This window comes from Microcebus murinus, chromosome 22 (genome assembly GCF_040939455.1).
Source record: "Microcebus murinus isolate Inina chromosome 22, M.murinus_Inina_mat1.0, whole genome shotgun sequence".
In the NCBI taxonomy this organism is placed as follows: Eukaryota; Metazoa; Chordata; class Mammalia; order Primates; family Cheirogaleidae; genus Microcebus; species Microcebus murinus.
The window spans coordinates 7101731-7115551 of NC_134125.1; the positions used below are offsets into that span (position 1 = coordinate 7101731).

The 13821-nt window shown below is 43.1% G+C and overlaps 1 protein-coding gene and 1 pseudogene across 1 annotated transcript; one reads left to right on the forward strand and one right to left on the reverse strand.

Moving 5' to 3' along the window:
* Positions 1–30: 30 nt before the first annotated feature.
* Positions 31–13596, reverse strand: GPN3 (GPN-loop GTPase 3). Its single transcript, XM_020282960.2, has 8 exons — positions 13406–13596; positions 9445–9553; positions 4200–4367; positions 3217–3341; positions 2210–2325; positions 1963–2059; positions 1655–1783; positions 31–606 (listed from the first exon to the last, which is right to left on the reverse strand). The coding sequence occupies exons 1-8, from the start codon at positions 13451–13453 to the stop codon at positions 544–546; spliced, it is 855 nt and encodes a 284-aa protein (XP_020138549.2). The 5' UTR covers positions 13454–13596; the 3' UTR covers positions 31–543.
* LOC105880923 (ubiquitin-conjugating enzyme E2 C pseudogene) lies at positions 10085–10605 on the forward strand (annotated as a pseudogene).
* Positions 13597–13821: the final 225 nt, after the last annotated feature.

Consider the following 13821-nt stretch of genomic DNA (forward strand, 5'->3'; position numbering starts at 1 on the left):
ACCTGTTTCATATACACACACCTCAAAACATAGTTATTTTGAATTTTTTAATTATATAAATAATACATTTTCAGTATAGGAAAACGGTAAGATACAATTTATCTTTTTGTGATTAAAACCATTGTTCATCAATGGTGTTATCTATATCCTTCCAGATTTTTCCCTTTGGACATACATATGTACATGTTACAATAATTCCTGCCCCCCCCAAAAAACAACATAAACAGTAAAAATAAGGTTAGACTGGCCTTAACTGTAGCATAGTACTAATTTATATTATATACAAATCTATGTGCAACCATTCCAATTTTGACTGTTAAAATCTAAATTGATGCTGTTGAAATAATACTTAAAGATTCCACTTCAAACAGCAGCAGTTTCAGAATAACTCAGAACTTGATTCAGACATATTGCTCATCAACAGCCAAGTACTATGTTTTTTTTTACATTAAAACAAATAGATGTCTACTATTGCATCCTTCGAAGAGAAGAAGGTTCTGCTAGTAAGGCAGCTCTTCATATCCAGTTACTTTAGTAAACTCTTCATTCACCCTGGCATTCTTGAAAATATTCATCAAACATAGAGGAAGACTCATCTTCATGTTCCTAACACAAAGGAAACACAAAATAGAAAACACAAACATTTCCCCTCAGTTAGAACTAGTATGTGTTAGCCCGGCACGGTGGCTCACGCCTGTAATCCTAGCACTCTGGGAGGCCGAGGTGGGCGGATTGCTCAAGGTCAGGAGTTCAAAACCAGCCTGGGCAAGACCCTGTCTCTACTATAAATAGAAAGACATTAATTGGCCAACTAATATATAGAAAAAATTAGCCGGGCATGGTGGCGCACGTCTGCAGTCCCAGCCATTCGGGAGGCTGAGGCAGGAGGATTGCTTGAGCCCAGGAGTTTGAGGTTGCTGTGAGCTAGGCTGACGCCATGGCACTCACTCTAGCCTGGGCAACAAAGCGAGACTCTGTCTCAAAAAAAAAAAAAAGAACTACTATGTGTTTAAATGTTTTCAGGTAATGCTTTATATCAGGCGTCCTCAAACTATGGCCCATGGGCCAGATGCGGGTGTTTTTGCCCGTTTGTTTTTTTACTTCAAAATAAGATATGTGCAGTGTGCATAGGAATTTGTTCATAGTTTTTTTTTAAACTATAGTCCTGCCCTCCGCATAGTGATAGGATTTTTTCAACTATATATGTGAGGGCAGCCTAAATTCAACTGGATTTGATCTCCTTTTGGCACATACACCCAAACTCTGAGCATAAAGAGACTTAACTCAATAATATCCCCTCAATGAACGGTAGAGTAAAACTGGTACCACATGTTAAGCATAGGTGTCAATTTCAGAGATCACCCAGAAAAGCCCAGGTAACTGCTACCACTAAGACAAAAAACTAATTTAGGTTGGGCATGGTAGCTCACGACTGTAGTCCCAGGTATTTGGGAGTCTGAGGTTGCAGTGTATGTGATGACGCCACTGCACTCTAGCCTGGGCAACAGAGTGAGATTTTGTCTCAGAAACACCCAAACAAAAAACCACCCAAACAAAAAACGAATTTAAGGAGTTGCCTAGATTTTGTGGAGGCCAGTGAGTGATGACAAATATTATTATGAAAAGCCAAAAGACATCCTGAATCAGAAATTACCTTTGGTTCTTTAAATTCCAAGTCTTCACCATATTGAATGGCAAAATCAATATGCTGTAATACGATGTTCATGCTTTCTTCATCTGACTGATCATAAGGTAAAAATCGAACCATGCTGTAGTCATCAATCTAAGAGTTGGGGATATCAAGAAAGGTTTATTCTGAAGCTGTGTAAAACACATAATTTTCAACTTACATTTGAGTTTTACAATCATTTGTACTTCTGATTACCACAGCCCCTCCCTGTAACTGGATGTGGGCAAACACTTGACCAGGTCATTTAGAAAAAAAACTAAATAAAAGCTTACCAGTCCACATATAGCTTTAGTTAATTTTTTGAATTTTTTGCTTCTTAAGTTACTTGAAGAATCTTCTAACAAAGAATACATGTCTGGATCTAGAAATCTTTAAAAGAGAGAGAGAAGACTGATGAATAAAAGGAAAAATAAATCAGGAAACTAGAGTTATAGACTCACCAAACCTCACATCTAAATAAAACAGAAAGTTTGTCTCTGTAGTTGAGATCTGATAACAACAGTAAAACAGAGAACTCACTTCTCAATTTCCTTTTTCGCTTTCTTACTGAGCAGATCCATTTTTGTCATGATGTTAACTTGTGGAATTTCTAGAGAGACCATGGCACTCAGGGCTGCCAAAATGCCAGAAATAAACTGAAGGAAGAAACAGAAAAGGGAAGATGAATCAACTGTTGCCAACGAAGTTACCTGGTCTCTGCATAAACAGAGGCTTTGACTCCTCACTGGAACAAAATTGGCTTAAGTAAAAGAAATGCTATTAATGATATTAAAGAAACACTGGCTGGGCGCGGTGGCTCACGCCTGTAATCCTAGCACTCTTGGATGCTGAGGTGGGAGGATCTCTTGAGCTCAGGAGTTCCAGACCAGAGTGAGCAAGAACAAGACCCCTTCTCTACCAAAAATAAGAAAAATTAGCCAGGTGTGGAGATCTACCAGTAGTCCCGGCTACTTGGGAGGCTGAGTCAGGAGGATCATTTGAGCCCAGGAGTTTGAGGTTGCAGTGAGCTATCATGATGCCACTGCACTCTAGCCAGGGTGACAGATCGAAACTCTGTCTCAAAAACAAAAACCCAACAAGTAATAAATAAAAACTGTCCCTTAAGCAGATGCTTGATCCCTGGTTTCCAAAGGTGAAGATAAGGCAGAAAATGTAGATTTAACCTATGGTGATCATAAATATCAATTTAGACAGTATTCCCATTTAATATTCAAGAGCTATTAATAAAATAAAATTTGATGTACATAGTTCATAAACTGGACAAAAGGTTCTCAGAAATTAAAAAGACTATTTATTTTATAAAATAGCCATCTGCCTCAATTTTTTTGGTAAGCAGTTCCCCCAAATATATTACATCATGATTTACTATTTTTGAGTTAAAAATAATTAATCATAATAATTTAATTATAAGAGTTACTAAATAACTCTGGAATAGTTTGTCAACTGTCCAGAATCCCACAATTAAAGGAGACTGTCATCCACTTGTACCCATGATTGAAAAATCTGTAACAGATTTATCCACAGACCTTGAATGACTCCACCATGAACTGCGAATCAACAAGAAAAACTCCACAGACTCGGAACTCCCATTGTTCCAGCTGCTGGACCAGCTGTTTCATCACAGGCAGGTGAGTGTACAACTCAATCTGACCTACATAAAGCACATTACAAGAATATTATATACATTTTAAAATTCTTTTATTTTCTATTTTGATTTTTTTGAGACAGAGTCTCACTCTGTCTCCCTGGCTAGAGTGCAGTGGCATCATCATAGCTCACTGCAACCTTGAATTCCTGGGCTTAAGTGATCCTCCCACCTCAGACACTGTGCCTGGCTAATTTCCTCTTTGTTTATTACAATTCAGCCACACCAGCCTTTTCAGTGCCTGCAGCCCACCTTGTTCCTTCCTGCCACCAGTGCCAGCATGCTGTGCCCTCTGCCTGGGCCACTGTCTCCCTTACTTTCACTCTCCAGCCCAGCCTAAAGGCCACACTGGATCACAAGCCTCCCTAACCTCCCTGCTATGTGACTATGTGTGCTATTCCTGTAGGATACCTGTCAAAATGAATATTAAATATCATTTGGGTGATTTTTGTTCATACTGTCTAGAACTCTGCTGGACTGTGAGCTCCCTGAAGGCAGAGAATATGGCTGCCATGCTCTCTATGGTATTCCCAGTATACAAAGCAAGCACTTAATAAACTCAAAAATGAATTACAGGCTGGGTGCAGTGGCTCACGACTGTAATCCCAGCCCTCTGGGAGGTCGAGGTGGGAGGATCACTTGAGCTCAGGAGTTCAAGACCAGCCTGAACCCTCAAGAGCAAGACCCTGTCTCTATTTCTAAAAAATTTAAAAAAAGAAAAAAAAATGAATTAGAGCCAACAAATGAGAGCTTGGTACCTGACTGCAGTATAGTTTAGAGATACAAATGCTCACTTCACTTTCTCCCACTGAGGACAATTATCACGACTTCAAGAAAAATGACACATTGAAATTACTGACTTACCTGGACAATCAAAAAGGATGTAGTCGTCCTCTACATGGCCAAGACAGTTCTCTAGCCAGTCAAAATTATTGGCAAAGTACTCCATGCAAAATACCAATCCTCCGTTGGGACCAAACCTCAGAGAATCATCCTCCATCACATCATCCACCTCGATCAGTTCCCGGATGTCTGAAAGGGACAAAGGGCCCAGAATGTAAGTGTCAATTTGAAAATTGTTATCCTGACTAATAATTATTAATAGGGAACTGAGCAAGTAAATTACTGTACAGCCAGACAATGGAATACTATGCAGCCACAAAAGGGGGAATTTCTGTAAATATTGATATAATACAATCTCTCAGATATGCTCTTAAACAGAAAATGCAAGGTGCAGAACTGTGTAAGAATGCCATCATTTGTACTACAAAAAAAAAAAGATAAAAATTCACTATGTACACTTAATGCACATATGTATTGAATTTGATATGCACAGACTATCTATGGAAGGACACACCAGAAACAGGTAACGCTGGCTGCCTCTAGCAAGGAGAGCTGATTGCTGGGACGCAGAGCTAGGAGGGAGATGTTTTCCTGAATATTTACTCTTTTATATCTTTTGCATTTTGAACTATGTGAATATGTATTACCTATTCCAAAAAAAGTAAAGCAAAACCAAAGAAAACCAACTACCATTTCTTAACACAATGATCCTAGAGAAGCTACTTAAGCTCTCTGAGCCTCACTTTCCTTACCTTGGGGTCAAAGAGTATGAACTATATATCTAAATCAGGAATAGGAAGGGCTTAAAAAACTCTATTCATAATATATGTGTGGTTTCCTTATCAATTTCTGGAAGTCAATATTTAGAATTTTCTACCTTAGGTATTTATTTATTTATTTGTATTTTCTTAGAGACAAGGTCTCACTCTGTTGCCCACAGTGGTGCAATTATAGCTCACTGTAGCCATGAACTCCTGGGCTCGAATGAAGTGATCCTCTTGCCTCAGCCTCCTGAGTAGTTAGTTAGGACTCAGGTGCCTAATTAAAAAACAGTCATCATGCCTGGCTATTTTTTTTTTTTTTTCTTTTTTTGAGACAGAGTCTCACTTTGTTGCCCAGGCTAGAGTGAGTGCTGTGGCGCCAGCCTAGCTCACAGCAACCTCAAACTCCTGGCTCAAGCAATCCTCCTGCCTCAGCCTCCCAAGTAGCTGGGACTACAGGCATTCGCCACCATGCTCGGCTAATTTTTTGTATATATATTAGTTGGCCAATTAATTTCTATTTATAGTAGAGACGGGGTTTCGCTCTTGCTCAGGCTGGTTTCGAACTCCTGACCTCGAGCAATCCGCCCGCCTCGGCCTTCCAGAGAGCTAGGATTACAGGCGTGAGCCACCGCGCCCGGCCATGCCTGGCTATTTTAAAAATTTTTTTGTAGAGACAGGGTCTTGCTATGTTGCCCAGGGTGTTCTTGAACTCTTGGCCTCAAAAAATCCTCCCACCTCAGCCTCCCAAAATGCTGGGATTACATGCGTGAACCACAATGCCTGGCCTAGGTTTTTATCTATTTTTGTGCTCAAATCTACAATCTCTGTTCACATATAACTAAGCTTCATTCACAGACAAATTTATACTGATGACATCTTCCTACTCCTTCCCCCAATAATAAACAACTGATTCAAATTGGGACAATAAAATTGGTCTTCTAAAAGGATGAATCAAGAACACCCATCAGTCAATAAAACACTTGGACCAGAAAGTGATATGAACCAGGGGTTGGAGGGACCTTGCTGGGTCACAAGCACCTAAAGCAAAGAAAACTGGTAAGTAGGGGGGGGGGGGGAGACAGAGACAGACAGAAAGCTGGCCTTGGTTCCTGTTTTTGTGTTTATGGTTCTAGTCTCTCATAAAGTTTTTTTAAATTTATTTATTTATTTATTTTTGAGACAGAGTCTCACTTTTGTTGCCCAGGCTAGAGTGAGTGCCATGGCATCAGCCTGGCTCACAGCAACCTCAAACTCCTGGGCTCAAGCGATCCTCTTGCCTCAGCCTCCCGAGTAGCTGGGACTACAGGCACGTGCCACCATGCCTGGCTAATTTTTTGTATATATACTTTTAGTTGGTCAATTAATTTCTTTCTATTTTTAGTAGAGACGGGGTCTCGCTCAGGCTGGTTTCGAACTCCCGACCTCGAGCAATCCGCCCGCCTCGGCCTCCCAGAGTGCTAGGATTACAGGCGTGAGCCACTGCGCCCGGCCTCTCATAAAGTTTTGTTTTTAGCTTTTTTGAGAGGTCCCTCATTCCTTCTAATAAATCCTTTTATTAAAACTAGCTAGTAGGCCATGCGTGGTGACTCATGCCTGTAATCCTAGCACTCCAGGAGGCCAAGGCAGGCAGATCGCTCAAGGTCAGGAGTTTGAGAACAGCCTGAGCAAGAGCGAGACCCCATCTCTACTAAAAATAGAAAGAAATTAATTGACCAACTAAAACTATATATAAAAAATTAACCAGGCATGGTGGACTCCAGGAGGCCAAGGCAGGCAGATCGCTCAAGGTCAGGAGTTTGAGAACAGCCCGAGCAAGAGCGAGACCCCATCTCTACTAAAAATAGAAAGAAATTAATTGACCAACTAAAACTATATATAAAAAATTAACCAGGCATGCTGGCACATGCCTGTAGTGCCAGCTACTTGGGAGGCTGAGGCAAAAGGATCGCTTGAGCCCAGGAGTTTGAGGTTGCTGTGAGCTAGGCTGAGACTCTGTCTCAATCAATCAATCAATCAATCAATCAATCAATCAATCATATAAAGCTAGCTAGCTAGCTAGCTAGAGTGCTTTCTGTTTGCTTTCTGTTTGCAACCAAACAATCCCAAAGTAATTCAATGCCTTTTTCTCAAGGAAGATGAGCATTTCATATCTTCTCCTCTCCCTTCAATCTGCCTCCTCCAACCCTACACCCACTTGCAGATGCTCTCGGTTGACAACCACACCACACATCATTAACAGAACTCAGAAGCCAAGGAAAGAGAATTTCCCATGTTCCCACATGATGCCTACTGCCCACCTTCTCTCCTGTTTCAGTGAAAGAAACATCTCATTTCTAGCAAAGGCAAAAGCCCCCGCTTCTTCAGGATCGCCTCTCCCTCCTCATTCTGGCAGTCACTCCTGCAGTTATTTTCACTCTCTCTGGCATCTTCAGTTTCTCTCTTTCTATTGGATTATTCTCTGCAGCATACAAGCACATCCCAGTTAGCATCTCCAATCTTAAAACTAAACCTCCTCTTACCCTCACAGTCCCCTCCAGTTGTCAAACCGTTTCCACCTCCTCACCAGACCTCTGAAGATCAGAGGACTTTAAGGCTCACTCTTGGGTCCTTTTCTCTAATCACAGCCCCCTGTCCAAGTGATCTCATCCAGTCCCGTGGCCTTATGTGCTGAATCCTGCTGACCCTTGAATTTATACCTCCAGGCCAGCCCTCAAGTCTGAATTCCAGACCATTATATCCAATTACCTCTTAGATATCTACCAGACATCTCCAACTTAGTCAGTGCAAAGACAGACCCAAAGCTTGCATGGCTTGTCTCCCTCCTTGGTAAATGATTATCATGCATTCGACAGCTCAAGCCAGAAACCTACGAGTCACCCTGGATTCCTCACTTTCCTATAATATCTTGGTTCCATCCCCCACAAAATGCTCTTAATTCTACTTGGAAAATATGAATCGAATGTGTCTGCTTCTTTACATCTCCACCACAACCACCCTAGTCATGGGGGACACCAGGACAACTAGTCCTGGTGCATTGCTGGTCCTTGCTTAATGCTTGACCCCCAAGAGTCCACTTTTCACCTGAGAGCCTGAGTTATCTTTAAAAACACAAATCAGATGGCAACCCTCTCCTCTGCTTAAAACCGTCTAGTGCAGGGGTCCTCAAACTTTTTAAACAGGGGGCCAGTTCACTCTCCCTCAAACCGTTTGAGGGCTGTTGGAGCATGCGGTGCACATTCCACACATATGCACTGTGGGCCCAGGACGAGTCAGCTGCTAAGCAAGACAGGCAACAGCAGCAAAAACTCCCAGCGGGCTGGATAAATGTCCTTGGCGGGCTGCATGTGGTAGTTTGAGGACCGCTGCTCTAGTGGCATTCCACTGTTGACAGGATAAAATCTAAAATTCTCATGTCCTGCTACTGCTACCCACTTCTTCCCCTCACTCACGCTTCAGCTCACTGACATCTTTGCTTTTCGGGAACATACCAAACCCCTTCTCACCTCTAGGCTATTTATCAACTTTTTTTTTTTTTGATTCAGTCTTACTCTGTTGCCTTACACAGTGCCGTGGCGTCAGCTTAACTCACAGCAACCTCAAACTCCTGGGCTCAAGCAATCCTTCTGCCTCAGCCTCCTGAGTAGCAGGGACTACAGGCATGTGCCACCAGGCCCCGCTCATTTTTTCTATATATATATTTTAGTTGGCCAATTAATTTTTTTCTATTTATAGTAGAGACGAGGTCTCACTCTTGCTCAGGCTGGTTTCGAACTCCTGACCTTGAGCGATCCGCCCTCCTCGGCCTTCCAGAGTGCTAGGATTACAGGTGTGAGCTGCCACGCCTGACCTATATTTATCGACCTTGATGTTCCTCATTTTGGAAGGTCCTTCCCCAGTGTCATGAGCACATTATCGCCTTTCAGGTCTGGGCTCAAAAGTCCCCTCCTCAGAGACACCATCTGTGATCACCCTACCTGAAGCAACCACTCCTGGTTGGTCCTCCTCATCAGCTTGTCTGCAGCCCTGCCCATATTCTGCAACATGTTTATCATTTTGTTTATTGCTTATCATCCCCACTAAAAGGGTGATGAGGACAGGGATGGTGTTTCCCTGATATAACCCTGGTGTCTGGCATCAAACAGGTATTCAATAGACACTTGAATGAACAAATTAAAACAATTTTAAAAAACACCAGCCTGCTTACTTACAGTGATCAGCAGTAAGCCAGATTCACTACAGCAGGCTGAAGCACAAAAGGGACAGGAGGGAATGTGCTGAGGGAGGAGATCACTCACATTTAAGTCTTAAATCAAAGACCAAGAAAGGATACTATTACACACATCACCATGAACACATGTCACCAAATGACTCTCAGCCTCATGCTGCTCACCATGAAACTATAATAATTCATTTTTCAGCTTCTGTACTGAGCAGCCAGCACTCACTGCCTCTCCCACCCTTATTGCTCCTGAAGGAGAGGGAAGGCTCTAATGGGGACTTACCAGCCATCACGGGGTAGTTGAAGTGTTCTGCTGCTGGATCTAGGTTTACAACTTGGACCGACCTATTGAGGGCTTCACAGTGCTGGACCGTGGTGGCACAATAGGTGCTCTGTAATGTCACAAGCCATGGGAGGTTAGAGCAACAGGTGTGTTATCCTTCTACATCCCCACAAGGATTCTCCACCCCTTTTGGGGCAGTATCCACTAAGAACAAAACTACACTTTCTTCAACCAAGATACGAACTGAAAACACGGGAAAAAGTAAGGGCACTGGAAGTCAGGAGAACTGACTGGGCTGCAGATCCAGACTCAGATTAGATGCATGCTTAACTCTGGGGAAGCTGCTTCTCTACTCTGCCCATCAATTTTCTTTTCTCTAATTGGCGTGTCCTTTGTGAGCACTAAGGCTCCTTACTGCTCTAATGTGTGACAAGTGGTATTTAAAGATTGGCCAGGCATGGTAGCTTACGCCTGTACTCCCAGCACTTTTCCAGGCCAAGGCAGGAGGACTGCCTGAGGCTAGGAGTTCTAGGTCAGCCTAGGTAATATATTGAGACCCTGTTTCTACAAAAAATTTAAAAATTAGCCTGCAGTTGCAGCCGTGTTTTCTGAGTTCCTGTCTTCTTGCTAGTATCGCTGGATGGCCTCCCCAAACCGGGACCCAGTGGCCGTAAAGAAGCCAAGCCTAGCAGGGGAGCCACCCGAGGCCCCGTGGGCAAAAAGTTACAGCAGGAGCTGATGACCCTCATGATGTCTGGTGACAAAGGAATTTCTACCTTTCCTGAATCAGACAACCTTTTCGAATGGGTAGGGACCATCCATGGAGCAGCCGGCACAGTATATGAAGACCTGGGGTATAAGCTCTCCCTAGAGTTTCCCAGGGGTTACCCTTACAACGCACCCACGGTGCAGTTCCTCACGCCCTGCTACCACCCCAATGTGGACACCCAGGGTAATATCTGCCTGGACATCCTGAAGAACAAGTGGTCTGCCCTGTATGACGTCAGGACCATCCTGCTTTCCATTCAGAGCCTGCTAAGAGAACCCAACATTGATAGTCCTTTGAACACGCATGCTGCCGAGCTCTGGAAAAACCCCACAGCTTTTAAGAAGTACCTGCAGGAAACATACTCAAAGCAGGTGTCCAGCCAGGAGCCCTGACTAGGGCTAACGGACTCTCCCTGTGTTGTCTTGTTTTTTGTCCTTAGATGGTCTGTCTTTTCCAAGATTTCCATATAGGACTCTGTATCTTGAGCTGTGTTGTTATTGTTTTGTTTCTGTTTTTTAAATTAAGTCTCTGGTTGAGCCCTTGTGATGTATATTAAATAAATACATTTTGGTCATTTAAAAAAAAATTTAAAAATTAGCCAAGCATGGGGGGGAGGGAGGCGGGTATATACATACATAATGAGTGAGATGTGCACCATCTGGGGGATGGTCATGCTGGAAACTCAGACTTGTGGGGGGATGGGGAGAAGGGCATTTATTGAAAGCTTAAAATCTGTACCCCCATAATATGCCGGGAAAAAAAAAAAGAATAGATAAACAAATAAATAAAACAAAACAAAAGCAAAAAAAAAAAAAATTAGCCAAGCATGGTGCTGCATCTGTAGTCTCAGCTACTCGGGAGGCTGAAGTGGGAGGATCACTTGAGCCCAGGAGTTGGAGATTACAGTTAGCTATGACTGGGCCATTGCACTCCAGCCTGGGCCACAGAGTCATATCTTGTCTCTAAAAAAAAAAATAAATGAATGAATGAAGGGAAGATTTCTGCTTACATAGTGCAGCACCTAACAGATAGTGCCTCTACTAGAACTTGTATAGTTTATTTATTTATTTTTGACCCAGAGCCACACCCAAGAAGCCCTGAGCAAGTGGACTTTGACTTGCATAGTTTAAATAAACAGACTGGAGGTGGGCTATCAGTTTACAAATTATCTCTCATATAGTTGTTACTACACTATGTTACAATCTCTAGGCTTGGCCAGGCATGGTGGCTCATCCTACATTGGGAGGCTAAGATGGGAGGATCATTTAAGGCCAGAGTTCCAGATTAGCCTGAGCAAGAGAGAGACCCTGTCTCTACAAATAGAAAAATTAGCCAAGCATGATACTACCCGGGAGGCTGGGGCAGGAGAATTGCTTGAACCCAGGAGTTTGAGGTTGCAGTGAGGTAAGATAACACCACTGGACTCTAGCAACAAGAGAGAGACCCTGTCTCAAAAAAAAAAAAATCTCTAAGCTGCTTGTCTGTCCTACTGTCCCATCCTCTCCATCATGTTTAAAGGAAGAGATGTATCTTATTCAGTTTTGTAAGCCCAGGTACTAGCACTGTACCTGGTACATAATAAATGCTTGGTAATTATTTCTAACTGACTGACTTATTATCTTTGAATACAAGCTCCACATGGGCAGGGATTTGATGTGTGTTTTGTTCCTTACACAATCCCCAGGGACCAAAACAGTGCCTGCCATAAAGAACATGCTCAATAAGTGTTTCTGATAGTAGGCATCAATAATTTATAGAAAGATCTAACACAATCAGTCCAAAATTAATCTAGAATATAGAAACAACCTCCATCATGCTTTCCCCCTCAGTGCCTTTACACACAATGTTCTTTGCCTGGATGCCCTCTCCATGCATCATACTGTGTCTTAATTGACAAGCCACCTGTCTGTCTTCCCAAACAGACTACAGGCTCTGGGTAGGTAAGGGCCATATCTTAGTCCATGTACATGTCCTGTACCCAGAATAAGGTCAATGGCTTAGAACAGTGTGTTTGTTAAACACTGAAGCTACACAACAGCTCCAGACTGTTTTCCACAATTGTTATTTGATCAATATCTTCACTACTTCTACTGTATTTGTATGCCCCCAACATTATTCCCTTAATATTTGTTTACAAGAAAAAAATTATCTAAATTGTAAATAGAAAACTAGTTATATTTATTATAATGTCAGGGTAACTATAAAATTATATAAAACTTTAAAATGATTTTAATTCTAGCTAAATACAGGTAGCTATTAAAAGCTCTGAGTCTAAGACCTGCTCTCTGAAAAGACATGGAGATCAAAAAAGTGATGAAGATACACTGGCATCATGCACAATTTCACCTGAATGTGAAGAACTGAAAGAGAATTGAAAAGGGAACGACTTTCTCAATATATAATCTGATTCTTTTTTTTTTTAGGATACAGGGTCTCACTCGGTCACCTAGGCTGGAGTGCAGTGGCATGATCATAGCTCACTGTAACCTCCAACTTCTGGGCTCAAGGGATTCATCCTTCTGCTTCAGCCTCCGCAGGACTACAGGCACTCGTCACCACGCCCGGCTAATTTTTCTCCCTTTATTATTTATTTATTCTTTTGTAGAGACAGGGTCCCGCTATGTTGCCCAGGCTGGTCCTGAACTCCTGGCCTCAAGCGATCCTCCCGCCTCCACCTCCCAAACCACTGGGATTACAGGCGTGAATTACTGCGCCAGCCTCTTGTGTTCCTTAATGGCGAGTTCATGTACCACCTAAAATCACCTCAAATACCAGAAGTCCCAAGCTCTGAGAAGCAGTAATTAAATGATATCCCACTTTAATCTCCTGGGAGCGAGACAGGGCCAGATTCTGGAGTTAGAAAACTGGATTCAAATTCCAGCCGTAACTTGACTAACTAGTTGTGCGATTCTGGGCAAAGAACTTAACCTTTCTGTGTCTCATTTTCTGTAAGATGGCAATAACAGGATCTATCTCACAGAGTGGTTGTGGAAATAAATGAGGTGGGGGCATAACTATCCAACAAATATTAATAACTACCACTGCTCCCCGTTTTTAAGACAACAATAGAGTGAAACAGCAGAAGCGAGTTGCGCTGTGTCTCTAGGGTCCCCAACACACACACCCGGCGGTCCCTCCCTCAGGATTCGAACCCCCGCTTCCCACGAGCTCCGACTCTCCCCAAATCCTCACCTTCCCGCTGCCTGCGGGGCCCATGACCAGCTGCGCGTACCGAGGCATGTCGGCTCCGCGGGTTACCAGACCCGCCAGCCACACTCTCTCCAGCCCTCGCGCGACGCCCACTGAAGTCCGGAACGTAAAGTGCGAACCAATCTCAATCCCAATTGCTTTTCTGTCTCCCGTTCTGCCACACCTCTTACTACGGAGCATCTCATAGGCCAAACTTCATGAGAAACTTGTCCCCAGGAAGCAGGGCGTAGGGGGGAGGCGGGGAGGAAGGGGTCTTGCGCGTGCGCAGAAGTAGTTGGCGAAAATTGGCGGTTGAGATACAATCTAAGCCTGGTTGCCTAGGTAATAACGGTCAACGGACCACGCTCAGCTGCTCAGCATCCCCGCGGCGGGTGCTTTGGTCCGTTGTTTGCATACTG